The 26283-nt window shown below is 36.8% G+C and overlaps 4 protein-coding genes and 1 long non-coding RNA gene across 5 annotated transcripts; 2 read left to right on the top strand and 3 right to left on the bottom strand.

The window, feature by feature from the left end:
* Positions 1-2376: 2376 nt before the first annotated feature.
* Positions 2377-2897, top strand: LOC116177729. Its single transcript, XR_004146740.1, has 2 exons — positions 2377-2487; positions 2537-2897. It is a non-coding gene; the product is annotated as an uncharacterized LOC116177729 (long non-coding RNA).
* Positions 2898-7189: 4292 nt separating this feature from the next.
* Positions 7190-7817, top strand: LOC116179798. Its single transcript, XM_031499648.1, has 2 exons — positions 7190-7264; positions 7309-7817. The coding sequence occupies exons 1-2, from the start codon at positions 7253-7255 to the stop codon at positions 7684-7686; spliced, it is 390 nt and encodes a 129-aa protein (XP_031355508.1). The 5' UTR covers positions 7190-7252; the 3' UTR covers positions 7687-7817.
* A 4147-nt stretch (positions 7818-11964) lies between these two features.
* On the bottom strand, positions 11965-12854 carry LOC116178818 (proline-rich protein HaeIII subfamily 1-like). Its single transcript, XM_031498439.1, has 2 exons — positions 12771-12854; positions 11965-12719 (listed from the first exon to the last, which is right to left on the bottom strand). Exons 1-2 carry the CDS (start codon positions 12780-12782, stop codon positions 12060-12062), a joined length of 672 nt encoding a protein of 223 aa, XP_031354299.1. The 5' UTR covers positions 12783-12854; the 3' UTR covers positions 11965-12059.
* A 6303-nt stretch (positions 12855-19157) lies between these two features.
* LOC116178797 lies at positions 19158-19869 on the bottom strand. Its single transcript, XM_031498414.1, has 2 exons — positions 19754-19869; positions 19158-19704 (listed from the first exon to the last, which is right to left on the bottom strand). The coding sequence occupies exons 1-2, from the start codon at positions 19763-19765 to the stop codon at positions 19228-19230; spliced, it is 489 nt and encodes a 162-aa protein (XP_031354274.1). The 5' UTR covers positions 19766-19869; the 3' UTR covers positions 19158-19227.
* Positions 19870-24796: 4927 nt separating this feature from the next.
* On the bottom strand, positions 24797-25771 carry LOC116178279 (glycine-rich protein 23-like). The gene is made up of 2 exons (XM_031497737.1): positions 25662-25771; positions 24797-25605 (listed from the first exon to the last, which is right to left on the bottom strand). Exons 1-2 carry the CDS (start codon positions 25671-25673, stop codon positions 24877-24879), a joined length of 741 nt encoding a protein of 246 aa, XP_031353597.1. The 5' UTR covers positions 25674-25771; the 3' UTR covers positions 24797-24876.
* Positions 25772-26283: the final 512 nt, after the last annotated feature.

The raw sequence follows: 26283 nt of genomic DNA, 5'->3' as shown, positions 1-26283 counted from the left end.
GTTCCCACTACATATACACTGTGTCCCAAATAAGGATGTCTATTATGGAGATTTCCGAAAACATAGAAGATACGACGATGGTCAAATTCGGAAAAACTTGCGCAATTAAAGGGTAATTATCATACTTTAAAGAAAACTACAAAATTCCGATTGCTTCCGAAGATATGCCGGAAAAACCTAAATTTTCCGATTTGATTCTGCTGTTATTTGAACAGATACAAAAAATAGAAAACACTTTCTCATTGCCACTTTTTGAGCTCTACAAGATACCCTTGAGAGGTTTTCAATACAACGTTTCGTTTCGAAGAAATCATTAACTTCATTTTGAATGAATTATCATTTTGTGTTTTTTTTAAATATGAAAATTAAAAAAGTACTTACTTCACAGATATTGCGGCACGTTAAAATGCTTTAAAATTTAAATAATATTTTTAATTATTTATTAACATCTGATAATGTTATGGTAATACCACGAAAAGGTATTGCCGATAAACCATATTGTGATAAACTTTTTGCCGCTACTGTATGTGTCTCAGTGGTAGAGGGTTGGGCTAGATCGCCGGAAGGGCGGGTGTTCGAACTGAGCCGAGGTAAGAATTTTTCATCTGCGGCAGAGATGGGAATTTCCTTAGATAGATTTCGACTTTTCGAGCATTCGGTCGGGTATTCCGAATTAGGTTTTCCTGCAGTTTTTGTGAGGTAAATACCGGAATAGTATAGAAAAACTTAATACATTCATTACATATTTTTTAAAAATTTAAAAAAAGGTAAATTACATATTAATCAAATTTAATAGAAAATCCCAAATTACGGAAAATGTTATGTTAATTAATTTTATAATTTTACTAGCTTGTGTTCTAAAAAACGCTAATCTTTTATTAGTATTGTCAAAGTAATGTATTGTATCACAAACTACTACAAATAAGCAACAAGTCTACGAACTTAAACATTATGAACAGTGGCGTGCATCTGTATTTAATTCAACCGCTATAGAAAAAAACATGTAAATAAAAAAAGAACACATATTTGCTATTACTGCAAAAAAAATTAAATAAAAAAGTTGTTAATCAATCAATTGGTCCTTTGACAATAGCCCAGTCACCAAATAAATAAATTCTGGACGCTACCAATTACGTCTGGAGTGATATTCTGTATCTCCCGCTGAATTTACTGTTTTAAATCTTTTTGTTAACGTGTGACTAGTGAAATTATAAAATTAATTATAAATCAACAATTTGAGCTTTTCTATTAAATGTTATGTAACATAATTTTTTTTGTGTTTCTATGTACCTATCCAAAAAGGTGTCACTTTAAGAACATGTATTAAAAAATGGTGGTTGTAATTAAAACATACGCCCCCCTTGGCACTGCAGACTGGCCACAATTTTAAAGTATATAGATGGGTAGCATACTTCTTATAATGTTGGATACCCTAAAAAGCTTTTTTTAATGGTTGTTTTGAAGATCTATTCAGTGTTCCAGGCAAAATTTCCATACGAATGCGAAGTATATGTACAGGGTGTAAATCGAAAAGTGGAACATAGGCGTTTAACATGGGAAATTACTTTTTCTCTGCGCAAACGTTTCCTAATTATTTTACGCAAAAATAGTTCAAATAAAAGTTACAGAGATATAAATTCTGCACCTAAATCATGTGAAACGATAATTCTACCTCTTCTTGTACGCGAAAAAATTAATTATAAAGATTCTGTGTTCACGAGCTTTTAGTCTAAGTAGCCATGGACTATGTTTTTCTTTTATCATAGTCCATGGCTACTTAGACTAAAAGCTCGTGAAAACAGAATCTTTATAATTAATTTTTTCGCATACAAGAAGAGGTTTCACATGATTTAGATGCAGAATTTATATCTCTATAACTTTTATTTGAAGTAGGTATTTTTGCGTAAAATAATTAGGAAACGTTTGCGCAAAGAAAAAGTAATTTCCCATGTTAAACGCCTATGTTCCACTTTTCGATTTACACCCTGTACATATAACCAATACCGTGCATTTCGCGTATCAAACTGCTGTAAAAAAAAGTATTCCTGAACTCCTCGGAACATTTCATTTTTTTGCGTCCAATAACAATAAAATATACAGGGTGTTACATTTAAAAACAAAACGTTAAAATCATTTCGGGCTAAAACAGTAATCGAAAAAAGACATTATCATTATTAAAGGAATGTTATATGACACCAATTATTAAAAAAATTGCTTCATAAATCACGGAGATAATCCTGTTCCGCGACGTTTTTACTTACCCTGTACATAGATAAGATTATCGTTACCGTACCTTTTTATTTGCGAATACACCACTAACGTTAATGACATGCACTGAAATCAATTAAAGTATATAATCGATGTAGAGACACTTTGAAGTGTCGTGGGAGCTGTAACCAATTATAATTAGACGATTTGCTTGTGGGTGTCTTAGGATATAAATCACTGGTCAGTTCAAGCGAGCATAGTGACATCATGCTGTCATCGGTAAGTTTGTAATGTTTGAAAACATTAATAGTGTATTGAATTTCTATAGGGTGTACTAGTCTTAGCTCTAGCTTTGCTGCTCAAAGCTATGGATATGGGTGGGAATTTCTATCCAGCGGTGGTTTAAATCCAGCTCATTTCGCCCAGTACCTATATAATGGACCGTATTCTGGCTCGCCTAATAATTGGGCTGGATATAATGCCGAATATTCCCGTTTGAGCTACGATCCACAAAATGAGGTGTATGGAGGTGCGGATGATGCAGTTCCTGCCTTGCGCAACTTTAGTCCCGACAATCTAGCAACGGTGATTGAGCAAATCGCCCAACTTTTTAGGAGTTAACTCCGATCACATATCACCAATTTTACTGTACAAATTGTAAACCTAAATACACATAATTTCTAATTAGACCATTGAGATACAATAGAAACGAATAGCTCGTAAAACTAAAGCAAACAATTTTGGAATTAGAACATCAACTATAAGTGTAAAAAAAAAGGGACCTTTTTTTGGTTTTTTATGCTTCAGCTAACTTTAGAGCCCTATAAATAGAAAACCATTTGTCTATCTGTTAGCTTTTTGAATTGATGAATTAGGTGGGAGGGGGTGAAATTGTTTTATCTTTTATGAAACCTTAAGGCGCCAACGAACGGAATTGTTTTCTATCTCCTCCCTTAACCCCCTATCGCGATCGTTTATATTGCCTAGAGAATGAAATATCGGAAAAGTCTTGCGAAATAAAGGGAAAAGGGAAGATTAAATGTGTTCATTACAAAAATGCTATAACTATACAGGCTGTTTCACGCAAACCATTACCTAAAAGTATTCAGGCCATTAATAATTTAAATCTGAAAATTTGCATACCAACTTGCTTATTTTAAACACGAAATCTACATGGAAATCTACGTCACATTTTCCTATACCCAGCATCAAAGGTTTTCAAGTTATTCCAGTTTTTTCAAAATTTTTGACGTCTCACTGCTTTTCTTTAGCGCCTCGTACCTATGGCTCCGTTGGCTTGAATTTCAAAAAGTCTTCCTGATCGCCCTTCTACAGGGTGTTTTAAAATTAATGGTTAAGTTTACAAATAAATGAAACCTGCTTTATTTTTGTTCACTTTCGTTTTATTTAAGATTTTCTGAAATTGTGAAGCGTTAGTGCATTATTTTCTTAGGAGGCCTTGAAATAAACCCGTTAGCAAATCTGTCTGACAAATCTTTTTGTGGGTACAATTGTTATCATTCGTTATTCCATCGTAGTTTATATCATGAAAAAATCCTATTTAGTTTAATGAATACAAAGTTAAATGAAATCAAAAACAGAGACAGGCCAATTGGGGTTTTGTTTTACGTGGCCACCGTTTTTTCAATTCATAATGGCATCCTCTGATTAACTCCGTTGGTAGTCGCCTCTCGAACTCCTACTCCATTTCATCAAAAGCTCTTCTGACCCTAACTTCCAGTTCTTCACGACAAACAACTGATGTAACTTTGTTTTTCATAAGACCCCACACATAAAAGTCCAGTGTCATTATATTTGAGTATCTAGAAGATCGAAACCGCGGATCTGTAAGCCTAATACACCAGTCTTCAAAAATGTTCAAAGACATAAATAAGCATCATGGGTAAAATGAGCCGGCGCTCCATTAAGTTGAAACCAGTAGTTTTCCCCACCCCAGGTAATGTTTCCAAGGATGGTACAATGACATTTACTAAGGCGTTTATTTCAAGGCATCCTAAGAAAATTATGTATATAATGGTCACAATTTTAGAAAATCTTAAATGAAATGAAAACGATAACAGATAGATATAGGGAAAAATCAGCTTTTTAAGGTTTGAAGTTATTAAACTTGACCATTAAATTTAAAACACCCTGTACAAAGGCGATCAAAATTTAAATCATTCGCATGTAGCATCTCGTCAATATTGTTGATTATCATCGGTTGAGATGATCGGGACAAAAAGTTATAGTCCAAAAACGATCTTGAGAATCGTTCGGTATTCAGTTGTATAGAATTTTTAGCGCATTTCCATAAAAATTTAAATAATGCGCTGTTGTGGCCCGTTTGTCCGTCCGCCTACCCGTCTATCCGTCCGTCCATCTGTCCGATTGCTACTAGTTTTTTATCTTAAGGGATATTGTTCTACCTTTTCGCTATTTTGTTCGTTATGGTGTGATGAAAATTTTCTGTGCCGCTTAAGTAGAAAGTCCCTGGTTCGAATCCGGGTGTGAGCATGAATATTTGTAAATGTATAGTGGGTTGGGTTGGTAGAGCAGCCTTGGCTGAAATCCCGCCCACTCAAAAATAAAGGGAAAAAATAAAAATAAAATAAATAAAAGTTATAGCAAAAATCTTTTTTTTTCGTGTACCATAATTGTACACTTTTGCCGTTTATTGACGATCCTCGAGATCGTTTATAAAATTGTATCGCCGTCTGCCCGTCCGTCTGTCCGGGTGCAGTTGTGCATGATAACTTTTGTATTTGCGCAATCCAATGTTCTTATTTGTGAAGCTATTTCACTGAAATTTTGTATTTGGGCACCTCGAATAAAGGGTAAAACTAATGTCAAATCAAATAAATTTGTTTTGCGCATGCGCAATCCGTTCCGACTAAAAATACGTAAAACAATTACTGCGCATGCCCAGACCCACATTCGTTATTTGTAAACTAATTCTTCTAAAATTGTAAGGTCAAAAATGGATTACACATATGCAAAGCTATCTTTTTAGCGCATTTCCACAAAAATTAAAAAAAATCCGCTATTGTGGCCACTTTGTTCATCCGTCTGTCCGTCCGCCCGTCCGTCCGTCCGTCCGTCCGTCCGGGCATTCGTTGGGACGCTACTAGTTCTTTATCTTAAGAGCTATTGTTCCACTTTTTTCGCTATTTGGTTCGTTATGGTGTCGAGGCTTGCACCGAGGAAGGAATTTTTTCTGGGTTTATTGCTAAAAAAGTTATTGTAAAAAAACAAAAAAAAACATTTTTTACATGTTCCATAATTTTACACTTTTGCCGTTTATTAACAATCTTAGAGATCGTTTATAATTTTGCGGTGTCTGTCCGTCCGTCCGTTAGCATGATAACTCATAAACGAATGGACCGATTACGATAAAATTTTTCAGGTGGATTCTTTATCAAATTTGTAGATCGGAATTTGTGTATTGGCAATGTAGACCAAAACAAAAAATAAAGTAGGCCCTTTTGACATATCCGTTACTTATGAACCGAATTGCATGAAATTCAATATGCGCATAGCTTTAGCCTACAATTCGAAAAGTTGAGCCTAATCGATTAGCATTCACAGTGCCCTTTGCGCATCTCGACCATTTACAGACCGAATTACAAACTTTCTTATTTATAGAAGCAATTAAATGAAATTTCATACATATACATTTTAAATAAATGCAAAACTAACATCCGGTTTAAAATTTGGTTTTGCACATGCTATAGCCATACACAGAAGCTCGTTTGCTATATTTGTTTAATTTATTTATAAAGAAAAACTTCAAATGAGATATTTGGAGAACAGAATGACAAAAGAAGGTACTTAAAAAAGAGTCAATAGAGAAAAACCAACGAAACTAACGGCACGAATCTAGTTTTTTGGTAGTAAAGGCTAGAAAAGTTTTGACCTGCTAATGATAGATACACAAGTTTAAAACTATCGCTGATGATTGTCATATTTGCATTTTGTCGCTATCAATACCAAAAGCTTCCCTACCAGAATTGGAAAAGGGGACTGAACTGCTCCCTATCAACCAAATTTCATTCCGTGTTACGGGTTTCGTGTTTTAACCAAACCCACAAAAAGAAGAAAACACTCATTCCAAGCTTTACATGGCTCTTTGATTGTGTTTGTATACAGTGCGTGCGATGAAACTTTTCTTTAATTGCTATGCACAGTATACAGGGTATTCGCTATATATCAAACGCTGATCTTCCACGAACACTTCCGAACGCTCTCGAATGGTCTAGAATATCGAACAAAGACGTCGTATTTCCCCGAAAGAATGCCTCACATTCGTTTTCGTTTCTTATGGCGGATGACTAATCTTTTATGCCGCCTCGGTGTCTATCGGGATTTCTAGAATATTTGCTCCATTATACTTAATAATAGAGATTTACAACGAAACACTGACATTTTCTACTAACTTCATAATTGAACTGGCAAGTTCCCCTACTTGCAATCAAAACATGGTCTCCAGAACCCATATCAACGAATGAAAGGGTGAATATTTCGGTGAATATTCAGTGAGATCCTGATCAGGAAACTGAAAACAGCAATGTGAAACAGTTTAAGGGCCCGAAAACAAAAGTTTCATTTTTAAGAAAGCATGAAAGAGATAGTAAATTGCTCAAGTAACAGAAAAATGATCACCAGAGAGCGAAAACGGAAAATTATTTTGGGACAGAACAATGATTTTGAAAGATTAATCATCGTACTATAGTATGAGAATTTTGAATCACCATTGAAGGATCTTGGGTTTTTGGTCCGAGACTGTACAGAATTATGTACTTAAATAGCAGTGAAAGTGCCAAGTCATAAATCGCAATATCAAATTTGCATTAACGTTGATTGTAATTCCAGAGGAAAAGTACCTCAACCTACGCTTAGTATGCATCTTGATGAAGTTTGTGGGAACTGTGACTAATTGGGTGAACAATTAATTATTACATATAATAGGTAATCATATGTGGGCGGGCACGCTTTATAAATATACAAAAGTAAATGCAGTGATTTACAAACACAAACCAAAACCCAAATGCATATATCGGTGAGTTAGCCCTATTTTAATTATATTTAATTGGTACTTTCTAGACTGTACTTATCTTAGCCTGTGCCGCTGCAGTGCACTGCCAAGGATTCGGGTACGATTTCGTTTTTCCAAACGGTCCTGATCAGCAAAATCAAGGTTTCCAGGCACAATACGTAGTTGGCACGAGGCAATTTTCAAACGGACCCGTGGTCGAAGGATTCGGAGGATATCAGGGAGGATATAATCCGGGATATTCAGGTGCGGGTTTCTACCCGCCAAATGGCCTGAATAGCGACGTTGGCACTTATTTCCGCGCGGGTCCACCTCAAGGCGTGCAAGCTGCAGAACAGGGTGCAACAAAAGGGCAGGGAGGAGGAGATTTTTTGCATAAGTTATTTAAACTTCCACTTGGCATTATGCAAGAGGTTATTAACGGTTAGGTATTTAGATGAATTGTAAATTTGTAGTTCTCATGCTCATCGCCCAGAATGAGCTCAGAATTATAGGCACCACAACATAATTTGTGTCTTTTGTCGTTTTTGTATAGTGATCCATAAATGTTTACAAGAATTTCCAATGAACTAATGCAACCCCCTCTATCCACATGTAGGGTTTTTACACTTGGTACATAATCAGTTTTACAAACCCCGTACATTTCTAAAGTAGGATGAAAATCGGTTGGCTAGAGATATTGCTCCATCTGTCTTTTGGAAGGTAACTCACATAGAAGAATATTACAACATAGGGTTGAAATCCAGCGATAACTAATAACAACTGAGAAACATCGGGGAATTGTGAGAAAAAACACCGAAAAAATCTCAGAACTTTTGTTAAAGGCAACACTATCATTAATTGTTTATTTATAAGGCGGCGCTGTTTATTGTTATTGTATAATGTAGAAGTTGCCAACTCAATAATTAAAACATATTTTTTATTGGACTCAAATATGTATAGTGAAATATTACAATAGTTCCAACTTGAGGTGTAGAAGAAATTGGTAATTTAGTGCAATTAACCAAAGATCCTTACATAATGACATCGTGCCGCAAAGAAAAGCTCAAGCATGTAATAAGGTATATTAAAAAGATCATGAATGTTCTCCTGATACGAATTTATCTTGCATTAAATTGTCGTAGCAGAACAAAAGACACAGACTTCTCTTTCAAAATTCTGATGTGAAAACCACAGTACAATTTCAAAAAACTTTACGGAAGTTTCAAACAATTGCTGAAGGTTTTCGAAACTTTTACGGCATTTCAATAGACATGAGCTTCAGCACGTATTACGCAATTTTACAAAATTGTTAACAGTATAACATTTCAGAGAGTTAAACGACTTTAATCTATTTCAGGGAGGTTCGTGGAGTAGAGAAGCTTAAAAGAAATTAGCAAGACAAAGTAATAAGCGCGCTTAGATGAGCTATTTCATTACAGATGTAAATTAATATTTATACTGTAGTACGTGTATATATTCGGGATGATGTAAATGAAGCGGGTCATTGTAATTAACATAAGAGCAAAAAGAGCCGAGTTAAATGCGTCTGTAGTTACCGAACGTTGAATGACAAAAACCTCATAATACCGCGAAGTAAGTATTTATATCAATCCATAGTTGTATGATAATGCGTTTAGTGGGTCAGATTTTGCAAGGGCGATGCCTATAAATAGTAGTGTAAATAGTAAGAGAGACGCATTCAATAAACGGTCGTGGACCAACATTTTCGCAGCATGTCCAAGAAATACAACAAAAAAGTTGAAGATCTTCACGGCGTAACTCAACGAGAAATCTATAGTCGGTCCGTGCAGAGTGCAACTGGAGGATTAATTTCACTTCCACATCGAAGAAACAATCAACCAGGATTAAACAGCTGGGCCGTGACCAGTGCGCATCGAGAACTACTGTATATTTGAATTTATATCTGGCAGAACGAAATTTTGGCATTCATAACTAGGATGGACAAGGGCAGTTATTACGTCTCATTGAAGAAATTAGGTTTTAAGTTTAGTTTTTTTTCTGTAATAATTGTTTGTTTTTCTTTTTGTATTATTTTTTTTCCGGGTCGATGTGAGACAATTTTTTTTTACCAAAAATCGACTACACCAAAATTTCTCAGGAAAACACTTTTTCTTATTAATTTGGGTGCGTAGAATCCAAATCAATTCGTACTTTTTCGATCAGACTTCTCAATCAAAAGTTATAGACTAGAAAACAATTTCGAAAAAAAATTCAAAGGGCTGTAACTTTTGAACTAGTAGCCCAATCTTGGAACTGTTTGAAATAATGGATTCTACAGGCCACATTCTATAAGAAAATTTTTTTTCCGGGTCGATCTGAGACAATTTTTTTTTCGGGGCTCAAAAAAAGGCAGTGTATAACCTTCCCTTTTTACCAAAAATCGACTACACCAAAATTTCTCGGGAAAACACTTTTTCTTATTAATTTTGGTGCGTAGAATCCAAAACAATTCGTACTTTTTCGATCAGACTCCTCAATCAAAAGTTATAGACTAGAAACCAATTTCGAAAGAAAATTCAAAGGGCTGTAACTTTTGAACTAGTAGCCCAATCTTGGAACTGTTTAAAATTATGGATTCTACAGGCCACATTCTATAAGAAAATTTTTTTCCGGGTCGATCTGAGACAATTTTTTTTTCGGGCTCAAAAAAAGGCAGTGTATAACCTTCCTTTTTTACCAAAAATCGACTGCACCAAAATTTCTCGGGAAAACACTTTTTCTTATTAATTTTGGTGCGTAGAATCCCAAACAATTCGTACTTTTTCGATCAGACTTCTCAATCAAAAGTTATAGACTAGAAACCAATTTCGAAAGAAAATTCACAGGGCTGTAACTTTTGAACTAGTAGCCCAATCTTGGAACTGTTTGAAATTATGGATTCTACAGGCCACATTCTATAAGAATTTTTTTCTTCCGGGTCGATCTGAGACAATTTTTTTTTCGGGGCTCAAAAAAACGCAGTATATAACCTTCCTTTTTTACCAAAAATCGACTACACCAAAATTTCTCGGAAAAACACTTTTTCTTATTAATTTGGGTGCGTAGAATCCAAATCAATTCGTACTTTTTCGATCAGACTTCTTAATCAAAAGTTATAGACTAGAAACCAATTTCGAAAGAAAATTCAAAGGGCTGTAACTTTTGAACTAGTAGCCCAATTTTGGAACTGTTTGAAATTATGGATTCTACAGGCCACATTCTATAAGAAAATTCTTTTTCCGGGTCGATCTGAGACAATTTTTTTTGCGGGCCTCAAAAAAAGGCAGTGTATAACCTTTCTTTTTTACCAAAAATCGACTGCACCAAAATTTCTCGGGAAAACACTTTTTCTTATTAATTTGGGTGCGTAGAATCCAAATCAATTTGTACTTTTTCGATCAGACTTCTCAATCAAAAGTTATAGACTAGAAACCAATTTCGAAAGAAAATTCAAAGGGCTGTAACTTTTGAACTAGTAGCCCAATCTTGGAAATGTTTGAAATTATGGATTCTACAGGCCACATTCTATAAGAAAATTGTTTTCCGGTCGATAACCTTCCTTTTTTACAAAAAATCGACTGCACCAAAGTTTCTCGGGAAAACACTTTTTCTTATTAATTTTGGTGCGTAAAATCCAAACCGATTCGTACTTTTTTGATTAGACCTCTCCATCAAAAGTGATGGACTAAATAAAAATTTCGACAATATTATATATATGCGGAAGCTTTTTTTTTACTATTCGTAATTGTTCCAAAACTCGGTACATCGGACCTATTGTATCGCCTGGTAACTTTGACGGCTCGTTGAAAGTGAATCTCGAAATCTCGGGAACAAACTGGGCTTCAGGTTTCTCTAACTTTAATAGTTCAAGTTTAGTTTATTCACTGGATCAACTGACCAATGGAAAGGGAAATATTAAAAAATATAACTTAGGGTGTAACAGGTAGCATAAGCACTAATTAATTGTCTTTTAACATTTTACCGGTTGCCGTTTAATGTAAAAATCTATGAACACCCTGTATACACCACAGAAGAAGTGTATAGTTTTGCCTATAAGATTTATCTTAATCGTTTAATCGCTCCAAATATGAACGCAATGAACGTTCTGCACCTTGGACCGCAACGATTTCGTAGAAATGCTAATTCGGTAATGCGCACAATATGTTCACGTGCGTATTAACAAAGTAGCATATTCGCACTGGATTTACGGTTGAATCTAAATCAGTCGTCAGTTAATTTCCACTACACGACGAAATTCCAATAAATTAAAGCCCCCACCACAATCACTTCCACTTTCACAATAAAATATTACGTACGACTATGCGGCTCACAAATCTTTATGGTCCTCAAAAATACGGTTTCGATCCGAACATAGTTTCGCCTTGAAGCTTGGCGAAAAATCAAAATTAGCCGATTTAAAAACGCTGCGCTTCACTCATAGTTTCACTGCGAAAGTTTGATAAAGGATTCCTTCTATACGATATAGAAATGGCGCACACAACTTACATGATTCGCCTTGACGAAGAATTTTGCTTTACGCGATCTCAAAATACCGCGTTTAAATTATTTGCATCGAAAGTTTGACTACGAATCCTCTTCTCCCACCCGATTTTTACTTACCTACTCACCGAATTAAAAATGTCTAAATGGAGTTGTTTATCGGAAATGTAGAAGGAGGTAGAGGAATCACAATTAATTAACAGTTTTCCGCTTAGTAGCGGATATTACCTGTTAATTTACGTTTAATGCAAACAATAAATAACATTATTCGTTAGCTTTATTACAATCGGAGAGATATTTGATTAACACTCCGCATCAGCTAATTTTCAAGAGGGGTCCAAAGAAACCCATAGCTTTTACCAGAATCTGGATCGTGGTAGACACTGTTGTGACCTTCAGGCCAAGTGGCTAGTATCTCTCTAAAAATATCTTCATCTGCAGACGAGGACGACCTGTAACCTATCGGCCGCATCCTATTGTTTCCAAATGGCGGCGGAAGATAATTCCCTCTAGGATCGTGTCCCAAGTAAGGGGGAACTTGCGCGGGAAATCGTCCTGGGGTTTGGGGTGGATTGTTCATGTAACCGAAGTTGTTGTATGGCGGGCGGAAGCTTTGATAGTCCCAGACGTTGTTGGGAGGTCTCGGGTCGACGTAGGGACGTTGCCAACTGGGTCGTGGTGGTTCTTCGAAGGGAGAGTCACCTAGGTTCCAATTAGGATATGCAAATGGGCGGCGTGCTTCCTTTTTTTCAGGCTCAGATTGGGGCGGTAGAGGCGATGTTGATGTGTTCTGAGGGCTAGAAGGGAGCCCAGGTTTTTTAGAAGGTTTAGGGGTTGAGTCCGAATTGCGTCCCGGTGCACAGTTCCTACGATAATTTTTACCCGATTGTCCACCAGCCTCCTCGTCCTCAGGTTCGTTTTCAGCTGCGGAAAGTGCCCATAATTTGTTAACCAGTACTGCCACGGCTAAGATGAAAGCCTACAAAAATTCCATGTAACATTGCTTAATTGCCCAAGTATTTTTACTTACCAATCGCCTCATTTTGGGAACTGCTCACCAACACCAAGCGCTGAGCTTATATAGCAGATAGGTGGAAGTTTGCCGTAAAAAAACTAATTAATTGATTATGTCCAATTTATCGATCGGAAATGTGTTTACTTTGTGAAAAATTGATTACAATTGTAATTGAACATTTATTTTTGACAGCTCATTAAATTGCAGATCGGTAGGCAATCGGATGCGAAACGGAAGATTTATGATACTAATTTTCCACTAATCAAACAACGATACCGTTCGAGGAAACTAAATCTCATTTATTTGTCTGGATATTGATGTTGCAATTTTTGGTAGGATATCATCATGGACTTTTTTGAGTCCTTTGTAGTAAGCGATTAAGGATATAGCGGTAACGATGAGAAGAGGTTCATTTTTAAAAGATGGGAAATGGAAATAGATTGGTATGATTAATCGCTTTGGTACGCATCCTATCGACCAAAGTCGAATAATAACATATTTTTCAGAAGTTTTTGATGCGCGTTACCAACAGAGAAATGATGGCCACGATGGATACATCCCATCTTGAGGTATGCATTTCTGTTGCGCAGACGTCAAAAAGTCCAGAGAAAATTACGGTGTGTTAGAAGAAATGAAGGGTCCGATTTGCCATTTACCCATCCAAATATGGAGATTTTTTGAGACACTTCCGGTGTCTGTGTTGCAATTATTATCGATAAGTGGTCAGTCATAATTTCCTTCCAAAACCACGCATATACAATAGACAACTTCCTTATTTGTGGAGCAATTTGAATTTCTGTTGTAGGGTCCTCTAATATATGCAAACAAAATAGAATTTGACTCATCACACCTTGGCACCTGACTCAGGACCGACTAGTACTGCCAATAACTGACACAAGACGGAAAAAGGATCGTCCTGTTTTTTATTGATCCTAAGATGAAATCGCCTATCAATTCCCGAAAAGTTAAGATTGGGATATGTCAAATTTGAGGATAAAACTGACAAGGAGGAACTCTTATACCAGTCTCTGTATTGTCCTTTCCATATTACCACATAATACAGGATACAACAAAGCGAGTATTTGGATCTGACATCTAGGTGTCGCCAGGCTGGCGACTTGACTTGGCAGTGCATCTAGTTGTTTGTTAAAGAGGAGGAAAGCGATATGGATAGTAGAGGAAACGTGAAGGGAACATGCATGGCGAATATAAAAGTGAGAAATCGATATTTTCAAACGAAGGCGTGAAAGGAAATGCACCAGACTTGCAAGAAGGGAGCGTAAAAACAGAATGCGTTACGAAAAATAACTAGTAGAAAGCGTGAAGCAGAAGTAATGGAGGCCCCTCGAAGACCACTAAAGAAAGGCTCCATGTAGGAAAGACGCGCAAAGAGAAGCATGAAAGGCACCTGTCACCTACTACACGCCAGTCCGTAGAAGGTATTTCAATTTGTACTTCAAGTGGAAGTGACCATGATGATGCTTTTGCTCTGGTATTTGCGGCTTTTAAGTTTTCACTAAGTGACGCGGTGCTGGACAAAGCTGCATACAACGCTTCCTGGTTTGGGACGCGTCGCTTCGCTTGGTAAAACTGCTTCATGAGACATGAGAACATTCAGAAGCACTTTACCGTTGTGCATCGGCAAGTTAGAATCGGACTTTAGCATACGGTAAGTGAAAGCAGATGTAGATAATAGAGGAAAAGGGGCGTATATACCTAGACCGTCCAAAGTAGCTCGCCACCTAGCGGTGGTTTGGGAAAGTAGATCAGGCTCTACCTGCAACCAAGCAATGTGGAAGTAACCTTGGAAAATAGGACAAGCTGAAGCTCAAACTACATTCACCCTCCGACCTTGAAAAGAGTGTAACCTTGGAAAGTCGATCAACGTAAAGGTTAACTTGCCCATTTTTTGTAATCTGATAATCCACTTTCAAGGCCAGCAAAGTCAATGACCAAATTTTTGTCGTCAGGTCGTCACCTTTCAATGAAGGTTCAATTAACATTAACGTGTTTGCATCCGATGCACGTTCACATTTGGATTCGATTGATATTCAATGACCTTGAAAATGAAATGTAACAACCAAAAGAGAAGTTAATTGACGCTTAACGACCTTGAAATTGAATTATGACGCTAGAAAGAATTAACCTCTGGGGGCGAGAGATCAATCTTTTTGATCGAAGGCCATTATACAAGAATGAGAGCGAGGGAGAATATCCTTTAAACTTTACCTTGATCTACTTTCCAAGCTCACCTCCACGTGTCAAGTCTCCCTTGAACTTCACCTTGATCTGCTTTCATGGTCACCAATGGGCGAACCACGTTTAACTGTCCAAGTACGCCCCTGTTACTCTACTGAAAATGAAGCATGAAACCGTCGTGAAGAGACGTCAAGAAGGCGTGCAACGAATATACTGGAAGGGCGAAGAAAGGAGCCGTAAGGAGGATGTAAAGAAGGCGTGAGATGAGAAACGTGTGAAATCCCGAGGCAGACATAATAATTGCTTCCAAAAGCCGCGAGAAAAGGTTAAAACAGACATCAGAGGAAGAAGACAAGAAGCAAAAGAGGTATAAAAAAGAACGCGTTAATAAAAGGATTCATAATAAAAAAGAACGGAACTAACAAGCGAGAGAATGAAGCGCCTATTAAGATAGGAAGCGAGTGTACCACGAGATAAGAGTCAAAACGCCACAATGTTTCCGGTTCTAAAAATCGTCCTAAAGGAGCATGAGGGATGCTTTACCTAAAAAACACCCGAGGATTGGTTTTCGTTGGGTCCGTTTTGAATTTTTAACTCAGCGAATACATGCAGTTGGAGAGATGCATTCTTGGGTAAACTTTCACTTTTGATCTATGTTCGAGCGCGGAATATTTTAGATCGCGTAAAATTTGATTCTCAATTAAAGGTTCGAGACGAAGCATTTTTAGCCACGTAAGCGTTCGTCATATTTTATTGCGAAATTTGATTACCGAATTTCAAGGGAAAACTGTGCCGCCATTTCAGCGGGATTATTGTTGTGGGTGCTTTAAATTCATTGTGAGTTACGAACAAATCTAATAAAAGTGGCGTATTTATGCAAAAAGGAAACTTCGTCGTATAGCGAATCGACCGGCCGGTTGATCTATGTATTTTCAACCGTAAATACCTATAGTGCGAGTACACCTAGTTACGATAAAAAAAATTGTGCACGTCTCTTGTGATAATAGATTTTGCATACGTGCGGAACATTGGTAAATTATTCCAGTGAGCAACCAAATTTCAACTACTAAACTACGGGAAACCTGAACCCCAGTTTGTTCCTTATTCAAATTCGCCAACCATCTTTAGAGATTCATCTTCAACGAGTAACAAAATTTGCCTGGCGATAAAATAGATCCGATTGCATTGCAGAAGGCATTCCACCATCCCATTTTCTGAATTGCGGCTACCATTCAAAAGGAGCGAATCAACTGTCATTTGGAGAAAACCTCGACGCATCGATAAAGGTACGTTAATTGAATTTTTTGCACTATGTAAAATTAGGAGTCGGCCGTTTTTAGCGCATTTCCACAAAAATAAAAAATAAATGCGCTATTGTGGCCACTTTGTCCGTCCGTCCGTCCGTCCGTCCGTCCGTCCGCTAACTTTGCGACGCTACTAGTTTTTTATCTTAAGAGCTATTGTTCTACTTTTTTCGCTATTTGGTTCGTTATGGTGTCGAGTCTTGTACCAAGGAAGGAATTTTTTCTGTACCGCTTACAAAAAAAGTTATTGTAAAAAAAACAAAAAACCGTTTTTTTACATGTTCCATAATTTTACACTTTTGCCGTTTATTAACGATCCTAGAGATCGTTTATAATTTTGCATTGCTATCTGTCGCCTGCCGGTTGGTCTCTCCGTCTGTTCCTTTGTCTGTCTGTCCATCTATCTGTCCGTGTGAACGATAACTTTGTTTAGAAATGTTCGATCGCTTTTACATCTCCGTTAGTTATGAACTGAATTGCATGAAATTCAATATGGGCATAGATTTAGCCATATAATACGCAATGCCAAAAGTTGGATCGAATCGATTCAAAATTCACAGTGCCCTTTTCGCATCTCGACCATTTATAAACCGAATTGCAAACTTTTTTACTTATAAAAGTATTTGAATGAAATTTGATACATAGGCACTTGGAATAAAGGAAAATCAAACGCCAATTTCAAAATTTGGTTTTGCGCATGCGCAGTGCCAACTTTTTTATTTATGGAAGAATTTAAACGAAATTTGATACATAGGCACTTCGAATAAAGGAAAATCAAACGCCAATTTCAAAATTTGGTTTTGCGCATGCGCAGTGCCAACTTTTTTATTTATGGAAGAATTTAAATGAAATGTGATACATAGGCACTTGGAATAAAGGAAAATCTAGCGCCAGTTTCAAAATTTTATTTTGCGCATGCGCCGTGCCAACTTTTTTATCTATGGAACTATTTAAGTGAAATTTTATACTTAGGCGCTTGGAACAAAGGAAAATCTTAGTTTATTAGTTAGTTATAGTAAATTAGTTTTAAAATTTAGGTTTGCGCATGCGCAGTTCCAACTTTCTTATTTAGAAAAGCATTGAAATGAAATTCTTCTCATAAACTGAAATTGAAGTAGCACGTCAACAATGGATTGCCCATGTGCAACGCTATCTTTCATATTTGTGGCCGGATTTTTACGATTTTACAGAAGTTGCATCTTACAAATGGGAAATGAATGCAAGTGGAAATGCGCTTTATGTAAATCGTTTACGATTACTTTTTAACTTGTTAGATCTTTGTCTATAAAAATTGTATGCTCAAAGTCGATTTAACATTCCTGAAGAGGTCTCTCCATGTGACAAAAACCTTGTAGAAGGAAAGAGAGGAGTGATAATGATGATCGTTAAGAGAAGCGAATTTAATTTGTTTGTGCGCCTAAAACATGGCCGCCTACAGTTCATTGGCGTAAGGTTAAAACAGCAACCGCAGGTACATAAATTATAACGTTATAAATTTATGCATATTTTTCCTGTTCATATTATAATAGTATACAATAAGTATAATGGAGGTACACCCCTGGTCTATATATGCAAACAACAAACGTTTTCAAAACTTGACATATTTTGATGGTCGCAATGTCGAATTACTGACATTAACTCCAATCCAAATCAGCCTTTCGGAGGCGGAGGAGGGCTTCACGAGACAAACATTTGAAGAACCTTCAAGGTAAAGGTTACCTTAGGAAATTCTTCAGTGGTTCTTAGAGAATCAGGGACTCGGACCGGACCGAAAAAGAACCGAAAACCGGACCAAAACCGGTATTTTTTTCTGCACCGAAAACCGAACCTTCGTTATTTCGTTATTCCTTCAGAAATGGAAACGTATTGAGAACCGGAACCCATGGCCTAATAAGAGTACTCTTATTAGGCCATGCCGGAACCCATATTACTTTTTTCGGTTCTTTTCGGTTTTTTAGGGTTCTTAACAGGTTATTGGAAGTTGAAGGACGCGCCGGCAACCATGTCCTGAAAATTGATAAAATATTCCTCTATGATTGCCATCGGTGGATTATAAATTTTTAATAAAGTGTCGAAATTGAAGGCATTACGGGTGTCAGTGCCGCTAATTTAGCCACTACTTTAAAAAAATAAAAAAGGAGAAAATAAAATATTCTATTTTTTAGTAATAAATTAAGTGTAAATACATATTTCCCTCTTTCTCCTTTATTCCCCTTGTTGTTATAAATTAGCTACATTGACGATACGTCACGTTTTGGTATTCATGATATTTTCTTCACACCTATTAATTCACAAATCACGTTGTTATAATGAATTTTTTGAATGCCATACTTTCTGAAAAACTAGAACCGAAAATAACCGTTATGGACCGAAAAAAATGCGCGGAACCGAATCGTTATTTCTTTTTAGACCCCAAACCGGATCGAAACCGTTATAAATATTTTCACTTAATGGGAATAGAGGATTCGTGAGAGATTCTTTACAAATTTGTAGAAGGTTCTTAGTACGTCCTTAAGAGATTCTTGGGATTCTCTTGAAGCGATCCTTTGAAAATCTGAGTTGACTGTTTCTTGGAAAACAATTGTCAAATTCTTGAGAAACCCATGGTAAACATTTTTGAGAAAGATTCTACAATTTTTTGGCGATTAATGAACTTTGAGCGATTTTTAAAAAATGGTTGGCTTTTTTCTTCCTAAAGCTCCTCTCGGCGGCAGGATGATCTTAAGACATAAACATTTGAATGCCCTTCAATGCAAAGATTTCAGAACTCTAACAGAAATACTGCCAAAAGCACAAGTGAGTCGGGGCGGACATACCTACAGCCGAACGAACAGACGGGCGGAAAAACAAAACACAATCAAGGGCATTTTTTAATTTTCAGGTGTAATCACTCAGTCTATTGATTTGAATAATATATATTTCGCGATCCAACAACAGAACAGTGGAAAACTAGGTACATATTTAGATCTCTATTTAAAACGTAGCGAAAATTGTACAAGAGGAAATCCCTTTCTTCGACTATCAGAGTCTATGGCTTCACCCTTAGGCGAGTCTTCTTCAGTGTTGTCAACGTAGTCAGGACCAGGCAAAGGTTTTTGCGCATTTAATTCGTTTCTACCGTGATACGCTTTTGTTAAAGTTCTTAAGGAAAATTCTGGTATGTCATTGTGAGTAGGGTTGAAATCGTACGCTCGGCCGCCCCAATCGTACCCGTCGAAATTTGATCGGAACGATGGAAAAGCGTTCCATTTCCCGTTCAGAAATGGCGACATGCGATAAAGGTTGCCCATTGGACGCGTGGTGACTTCGTCTTGTGTTTTCCATAGGGTCTGACACTTTTTGTCGTTTTCGTGATTCTTGCAAGGATCGAAAGTTGTGGTCTCGGGGTGTTCGTGGGTTCCATCCCCCAAACAAGTCACCACTAGAACTGATCCGAGTATCACAGCCTAGAAATGAGTAATTACAACGACGCACACTAGCGACAGAGTTACTTACCCCAGCGTTCATTCTAATTGAGCGATTGTGCTCGTTACCCTTTCGGGTTATATAGACATAAAGCGTTCCGACAAATTAGAAGGTTTATGCAAACGTTATTAATCTTAACGAAAGTGGAACGTAGTGAGTAATTAATTAAGTGTGCCTACGTAATTGCTATCAATCACCATGTTTGTAAATACTGTTATCGATTTGCGATTCTAATAATGTTCATTTGGCAAACGTGAAGAATTGCAATTACACCTACATAATTGACTCAATACGTTCAATTGTAAGATCAGGAGCTGTGCTTCAACTCATTGTGTGTAAATGACTCTTCTAAATGGTAAGCGGTTGGTCACCTCGTAGATAAATCACATCTTGAAGGATCCAATTTTATTAATCTCTCCCGAACTTCGAATCAAAAATGTGTACCCCACTAATAAAAGTTTATACAAAAATTCAGAAACCGGCCCATTTTATATCATGAAAAGTTTGTTATGATCTATTGAAAGAAAATGTTATCATCATCATCATCGTTTCACTTCCGGTTCTACCGTGGATTTTCTAATTTGAAATAAAACATCCAGTATTTTATTCCATTTTGGAAATCTACATGAAAATCTACGTCGTTTGATTCACATTATTCACAGGTTATCAAGATTTTTCAAAATTTTGACGTTTGGCTGCTTTTCTTTGAAGCCCTGTAACTTTTGCAAATGGAATTTTATGACTGCTCCCAACAAAACTATTCAACTATTTCCAAAAGTATTTTGGGAATTAATTCTATCAAATTCGGTCCGGTTTCTAGGCATAAGTTTAGGGAATTTAAATTTTCAGTTTTCGCCGATGCATTGAATACTGGCCACAATTTAGAGGTGCTATCTTCTTTCACTACGTGCCGATGCGCCAGATAGTGCCCTTCTTGATTGAGACTTTGAGTTCAATAATTCCTTCTTTGGACCATATCTTGCAAAATATTGTGACAGTCCAACAAGCGATGTAACTCTACAACTCTTTTTCTCGTGTCTCCTTTGATCTCTGACTTGCCACGTCCTTTATAACAGGCGATCAAAAATGAGTTGCTTTCGAGTCGCCTTTGGAAGTTTAAGTTAAGTACCATTTCCCATGTAAACAAAAATTCCAAAGGTGACTCGACGGCAACTCATTTTTGATCGCCTAGTACCAATACTATCTAGATCCCAAAAGTTGGCAATATCACGATCTTGAATTAACAAAGAAACCACATTTAAAGTTATATGATTTCGTTAGGAAGTAGTAACAGGCAATTTTCCCATGAACATTCATATAGTTTTTAGTGCTACTAGCCCATGTCAGCCCCAATGAAAATACTAATCGGTTCCACTGATGTGCCAAGGATAGAAAAATACATTGTTTTTTTAACACCTCCATGATCAACATAAACTTTACAGCGGGAATTTTATCACAAATTGACTTTTTGTTTCAAAAGTAACTACCATGGACGCTACGTAAATGTAGTTGGTACTAGCGGTGGGCGATTACAGGTTTAAATAATCGATAATCGGTTATTAAATAATCGATTATACCGATTAATCGGGTATAATCGATTATTTTTAATTATCGATTATTATTATCTGATTAATCGATTATTTGATTAATCAAATGATTGATTTAATCGATTAATCAATCATTTGATTAACCAAATAATCGATTAATCAAATAATCTATTAATCAAATAATCGATTAATAAAAAATCTATTCATCAAATGATCGGTTAATTAAATAATCGATTAATCAAATATTCTATTACCAAATAAGCGATTAAGATTAACCGTATAATCAATCGCCACATTTTGTTTTCTCTTGTGTTTGTTCTCTTTAATACGTTCATTACCTAATAATTCTTTTCATCAAATCGTCAAAATAGGCAAATCGATTAATCACTAATCACCGAACAGGAAATCATTATAGGCAGCTTACTGTATATTTAGGTGTGGGATAGCTTTGATGAACAGGTCTTAATTAAATTACTGGAAAGTTTAATTTATTTGTCAAAACTTATGTTAGTTTGGGTAGTGTGTACCTTGAGTTCAATACACGTCTAGTGCTTTAAATAATTTTTTATTTATTCATTGTTACTAAACAGTAAATTGTCCACATCTGTCACTGTTTATAATGATGATGATTTATTATTTGTTTTTTGTTAATTTTTTTAAGTTTTTCTTATATGTAATAGGTACCTACCATTATGCACTTATTGCATTTGTCTCGGAGCATTCATGTCTTACGACTACGATATGGTAAAATAAAAAGCTCATTTTGTTTATAATGTACCATAAAAATATATTGTTTATTGAATAACATATACACTTATTAGCACTTGATTAATCAAATAATCAATTAATCACATAATCGTTTAATCAGATAATCGATTAATCAAATAATCGATTAATTTAAAAGAATAATCAAACTCGATTATCGATTAACATTTGATTATAATCCATTGATCAATTATTTTGCCCAACGCTAGTTGGTAAACATGATGCTTTTGAGGCCGTATTAACCCCACCGAAAAGCGTGTAGGCGATTTCTTCCTCTCGTTCTGAATTATAACCTGTAGCAATCGCATCCGCAAAGTAAGAATTTTGGGACCCGGTGTCAATTACTGCGCGCACTACCTGCTTATGTTTACTTTGGAGAAGAGCATTAAAAAAAACATTAGAAAAAATTAGCTCAATTCTGTTCTACTCTGCTAGGCTTCTCCTTCTTCTCAGTTTTCAGAGTTTGATCTGTCGATTTATCATTCGCTTACGCTGGACATTGCACTGTCGATAACCATGGCCTCGTTTCAAACAATTAAAGCAGCTGTTCTTGTCTCAAGCATCTCGGTTAATTCCCCGTTTGGCATTTTGCAAAGCTAACGTTAAAAGTTCGCAAATATACAGTTCCACTAACAAATCTTCACGTCCAAAGCGATCTATTAAACTGTCTACAGCTTTTACGTAATTATCGCCAATAGGTGCAAAGCGTGCGATTAACTCAGCAGCTCGCGAACCGGGAAACACCGCTGCAATTAAATATTCGAATTTGTCGGTTGAATTATATCCATCCAGAAGAGCCTCTAACGCGTTGTACGCTTTCGTAAACGCCTGCCGGGAAGTAAATACGAAGTTTTTTTAACGGTTCCACATCCAGTTGTTCCATTTTCCACAAACGTTTTCCCAGGACAAAACTCACGAACAAAAGTCCTGTCACGGTCGCCAAATGTTATAATGAGCGCTCAATAATGTGAATCTTTGTACCGGGATACACAAACACCTTTTAAATAGTGGAAATAAAGGCAATTTTAAGGATGTCTTTCTATGTTCACAATTTTTACAAACTTAATGAATACATCTGTTTCCTAAACAATATGTCAATCCAACTACATTACTATATAAAATGCGTGGCGAGATATGAAACTAATATCCCATTTTACCTTCGGTAAACACATCGCAATTTTAACCAATATAATTTCGACTCAGTTAGAAGATTTTCAATAATCAGTATTAAATTCAAAAGTAGAAACTGGATTGAACATTATATACATCGAGAAAATGGGCATTCATAAACAAAACTGAAACAAGTAAAACGTGAACCCACTGTTTGAGGAATAATTTCTCTTTGCTAATTTATACGACAAAATTCTGAACCAGCAATATACCTACCTAAAGAAATCGGTCTGTATTAACTGCGATGGCAAGAAAGACTTTATTTATGTAGCACTAAACTACCCTTCGTTTCGTTCATCCTTCAAATGCTGGATCACCTTCCCAAAACAATGAAAAAAAGAACGGTGGGTTTGAAATTTGGATGGCCTCCAAGATTTCGAAGTTCCACAGAAGAACTATGTAATCAAACAGTGATAGTCGTTTTTTTTTAAATAGTAATTATTTGCGTACAAATTTGTAATACAGCAGGTGAACGATACAGCTGAATACGTCCATTTGCTGCCGGAAGGCGCAATTAGTTTACTTTGTAGGTGTAAGACTTCCGGTACCTATTGTTTGTGCTACGCGAGGATTTTTTTTGTTCGTGCGAGTTGTTTATTTGATATTCTTCTTTGCCACTCCAGAAAATTCTTTCCTTAAATGAACGTACCGTAACACGGCTGATACTCTGATTCGACACAAATTTTTGTAACACAAACTTGTCCGTGATTTAATTCGCTTTTCTCGCCGCGATTTCCGTCCAGACCAGCGCGTAATTGATAATTTTTTTCATTCGTATCGCACCCATCATCTGATTCGGTTATTTGAGTCACGTAAAAGCTATTAATCTCTCGTTATCTCGCGCCAGACAGTCGCTAGTAACTTTTCCCATGCGATTAACCGGTCACGACGCATACGGTAACCATTCACTCACAAATCTAGATCGCCAAATTCATTAAGAAATTTGAAAATAATAATGGAACCACCCTGTATCTCTCGTAATACTCAATACTTAAAACTGAGTTCACCTAACAAAATTCACCTATTGACCTATTTGACAAACACCTCAACCAAATCCATAATTCCATATTAACCTTAAAACAAGCCAGAAATGCTTTTTCTTTAAATTTTGGATCAAGATGCCAGACCTGCCATCTGTTCGCATGCCCATTGAAACCTAGGGTTCAATTTCGGGGTTTAAACAATTTGAAAGTTGGTCCCTACACAAAAGCATGCACTGCATCTGCTGCGTGCTGGTAGTAAATTATCTATACGAACGAAAAACCAAAACGGGTCTTAGAATTTGCATTTTATGTGGAAAGTAACCACCTTTGAAGTCCCAACAATCTTAGCAACTCGTGATGCCAAATAAGCTTCGTTTATAGACCACGAAAGTAAATTTGAACAATTTTGAAATCTATGAAATGGCCTCCTGCGAAAGCGAAAAAGGAAAAACCCACACTCCAATGTGATTAACTCATGCGGATCATTTTCCAGCGTCAACTTGTTACCCGTCCAAGTTCTCTTCTCCACTGACAAAAGGCAGTTATAGTCGTTATCTCACTGTATTTATTAATAATGTTAACATTAAGTTCTGTTAAAGAAAATCACATTTAAATTTGCAGAATAATTTATTGTTCTACTAACCTACACTATATGATGAACGGTTAGTGTAAATTGTTCGTTTGTATGTTATTCGGCACTTCTTTTCGAGATAACTGACGATCTAAAAGAGGAAATGAGAGGGCTGGTATAGCTGCTGCCACCAAGTTGGAAACCAGATGGATCAACACCAGAAGGAAACACGCCTCCACCACCGTATCCCAACTGACCAAGTCCACCTAAATGCTGAGGTATGCTAGATCCGTATCCGTAGCTTCCTCCAAGGAGAGGGTTTGGGTAGAGACTGCTGCCGAAGGAGTTCAGTCCACTGCCACCGTAAGGGCTTAGTCCACCTCCGAAGAATGAGCGGCTAACGCCACCATCAGGTACACCCCATGACCCATATCCTGGACCGCCGTATCCACCAACATCGGGAAGTCCAAATTGACTTACTCCCCCAATTCCGCCAATTCCCCCAATTCCTCCATATTGCGGGAATGGACTGCTTTCGTATCCTCCAAGTCCCAAGTGATTCTGAGCCCCCCACGGACTGATTCCTCCGTTTCCATATCCTCCCAAAAATCCGCCACTCTCGCCCAAGATCGGGCTAATTCCTCCTCCGTACGGGCTAAATCCACCGTCGGACAAACCACCACCCCACTGACTGATTCCTCCAAGTCCGCCTCCAAATCCGCTAAGTGCGCCACTATCGGGCGATCCCCACGAACTTATACCTCCAGCGCCCCCATAAAGCGAAGAGGGTAGGAAAGACGAAGCGGTTCGTGGGAGGAAGGTGCATGCGAGTGTAATGAGGGCAATCTAAAAAAAAAGGTTACTGTCATGTCTTGAGATGCGATTAAAGGAGTTGTACTTACGAACGGCTTCATCTTCACGTACCTAACTGCCTTATGGTACTTTTCACCATGATTATATACCTGAGCGTTACCAACAACGCGCTTGTAATATCCCACGTCCCTGAAAGTCAATTAATTGTTTATCTCCGATGTATAAACAAATTAACCACGATAATAAAATGGAATGGAAAATGCATTATTATTTTCGATTTCGCTTACAATTTAAATTGTCATTGTAAAATTGGACATTTTGCAACGTTAATTGGGTTGTTGAGTGAAGCGTAACAATAATGATAACATTTATTAGGCGTATAATTACTAATCTTGTGTATGTTAAGAGAATTGATTCCTTCATCATTTCCATGTCACAAAGCTAATGAATTACGTCGTGGACGTTTTTCAAGCGTGTAAAATTCAGAATTCAACACCATTTCCCCCACCCATCATCTACGTTTATCGTATCTTTGAAAGCTTCTCCAGACTGAAGATTTATCTAATGGGTTGTTTTCGCAAAGAAACAGTCACAATCAAACGAGCGTGGTAATCAAATTTTCTGATGTAATTCCGTTTCATGAGATGTTTACATTGTAATGAAATTGATAGTAATTTTTACGGTACGCGGCGGAACTCAATGAATATGTGA

The sequence above is a fragment of the Photinus pyralis genome, unplaced genomic scaffold (assembly GCF_008802855.1).
Source record: "Photinus pyralis isolate 1611_PpyrPB1 unplaced genomic scaffold, Ppyr1.3 Ppyr1.4_LG8, whole genome shotgun sequence".
Taxonomy (NCBI): Eukaryota; Metazoa; Arthropoda; class Insecta; order Coleoptera; family Lampyridae; genus Photinus; species Photinus pyralis.
Note: the sequence above shows the minus strand (reverse complement) of the source record. Positions and strands in the feature narration are given on the sequence as shown.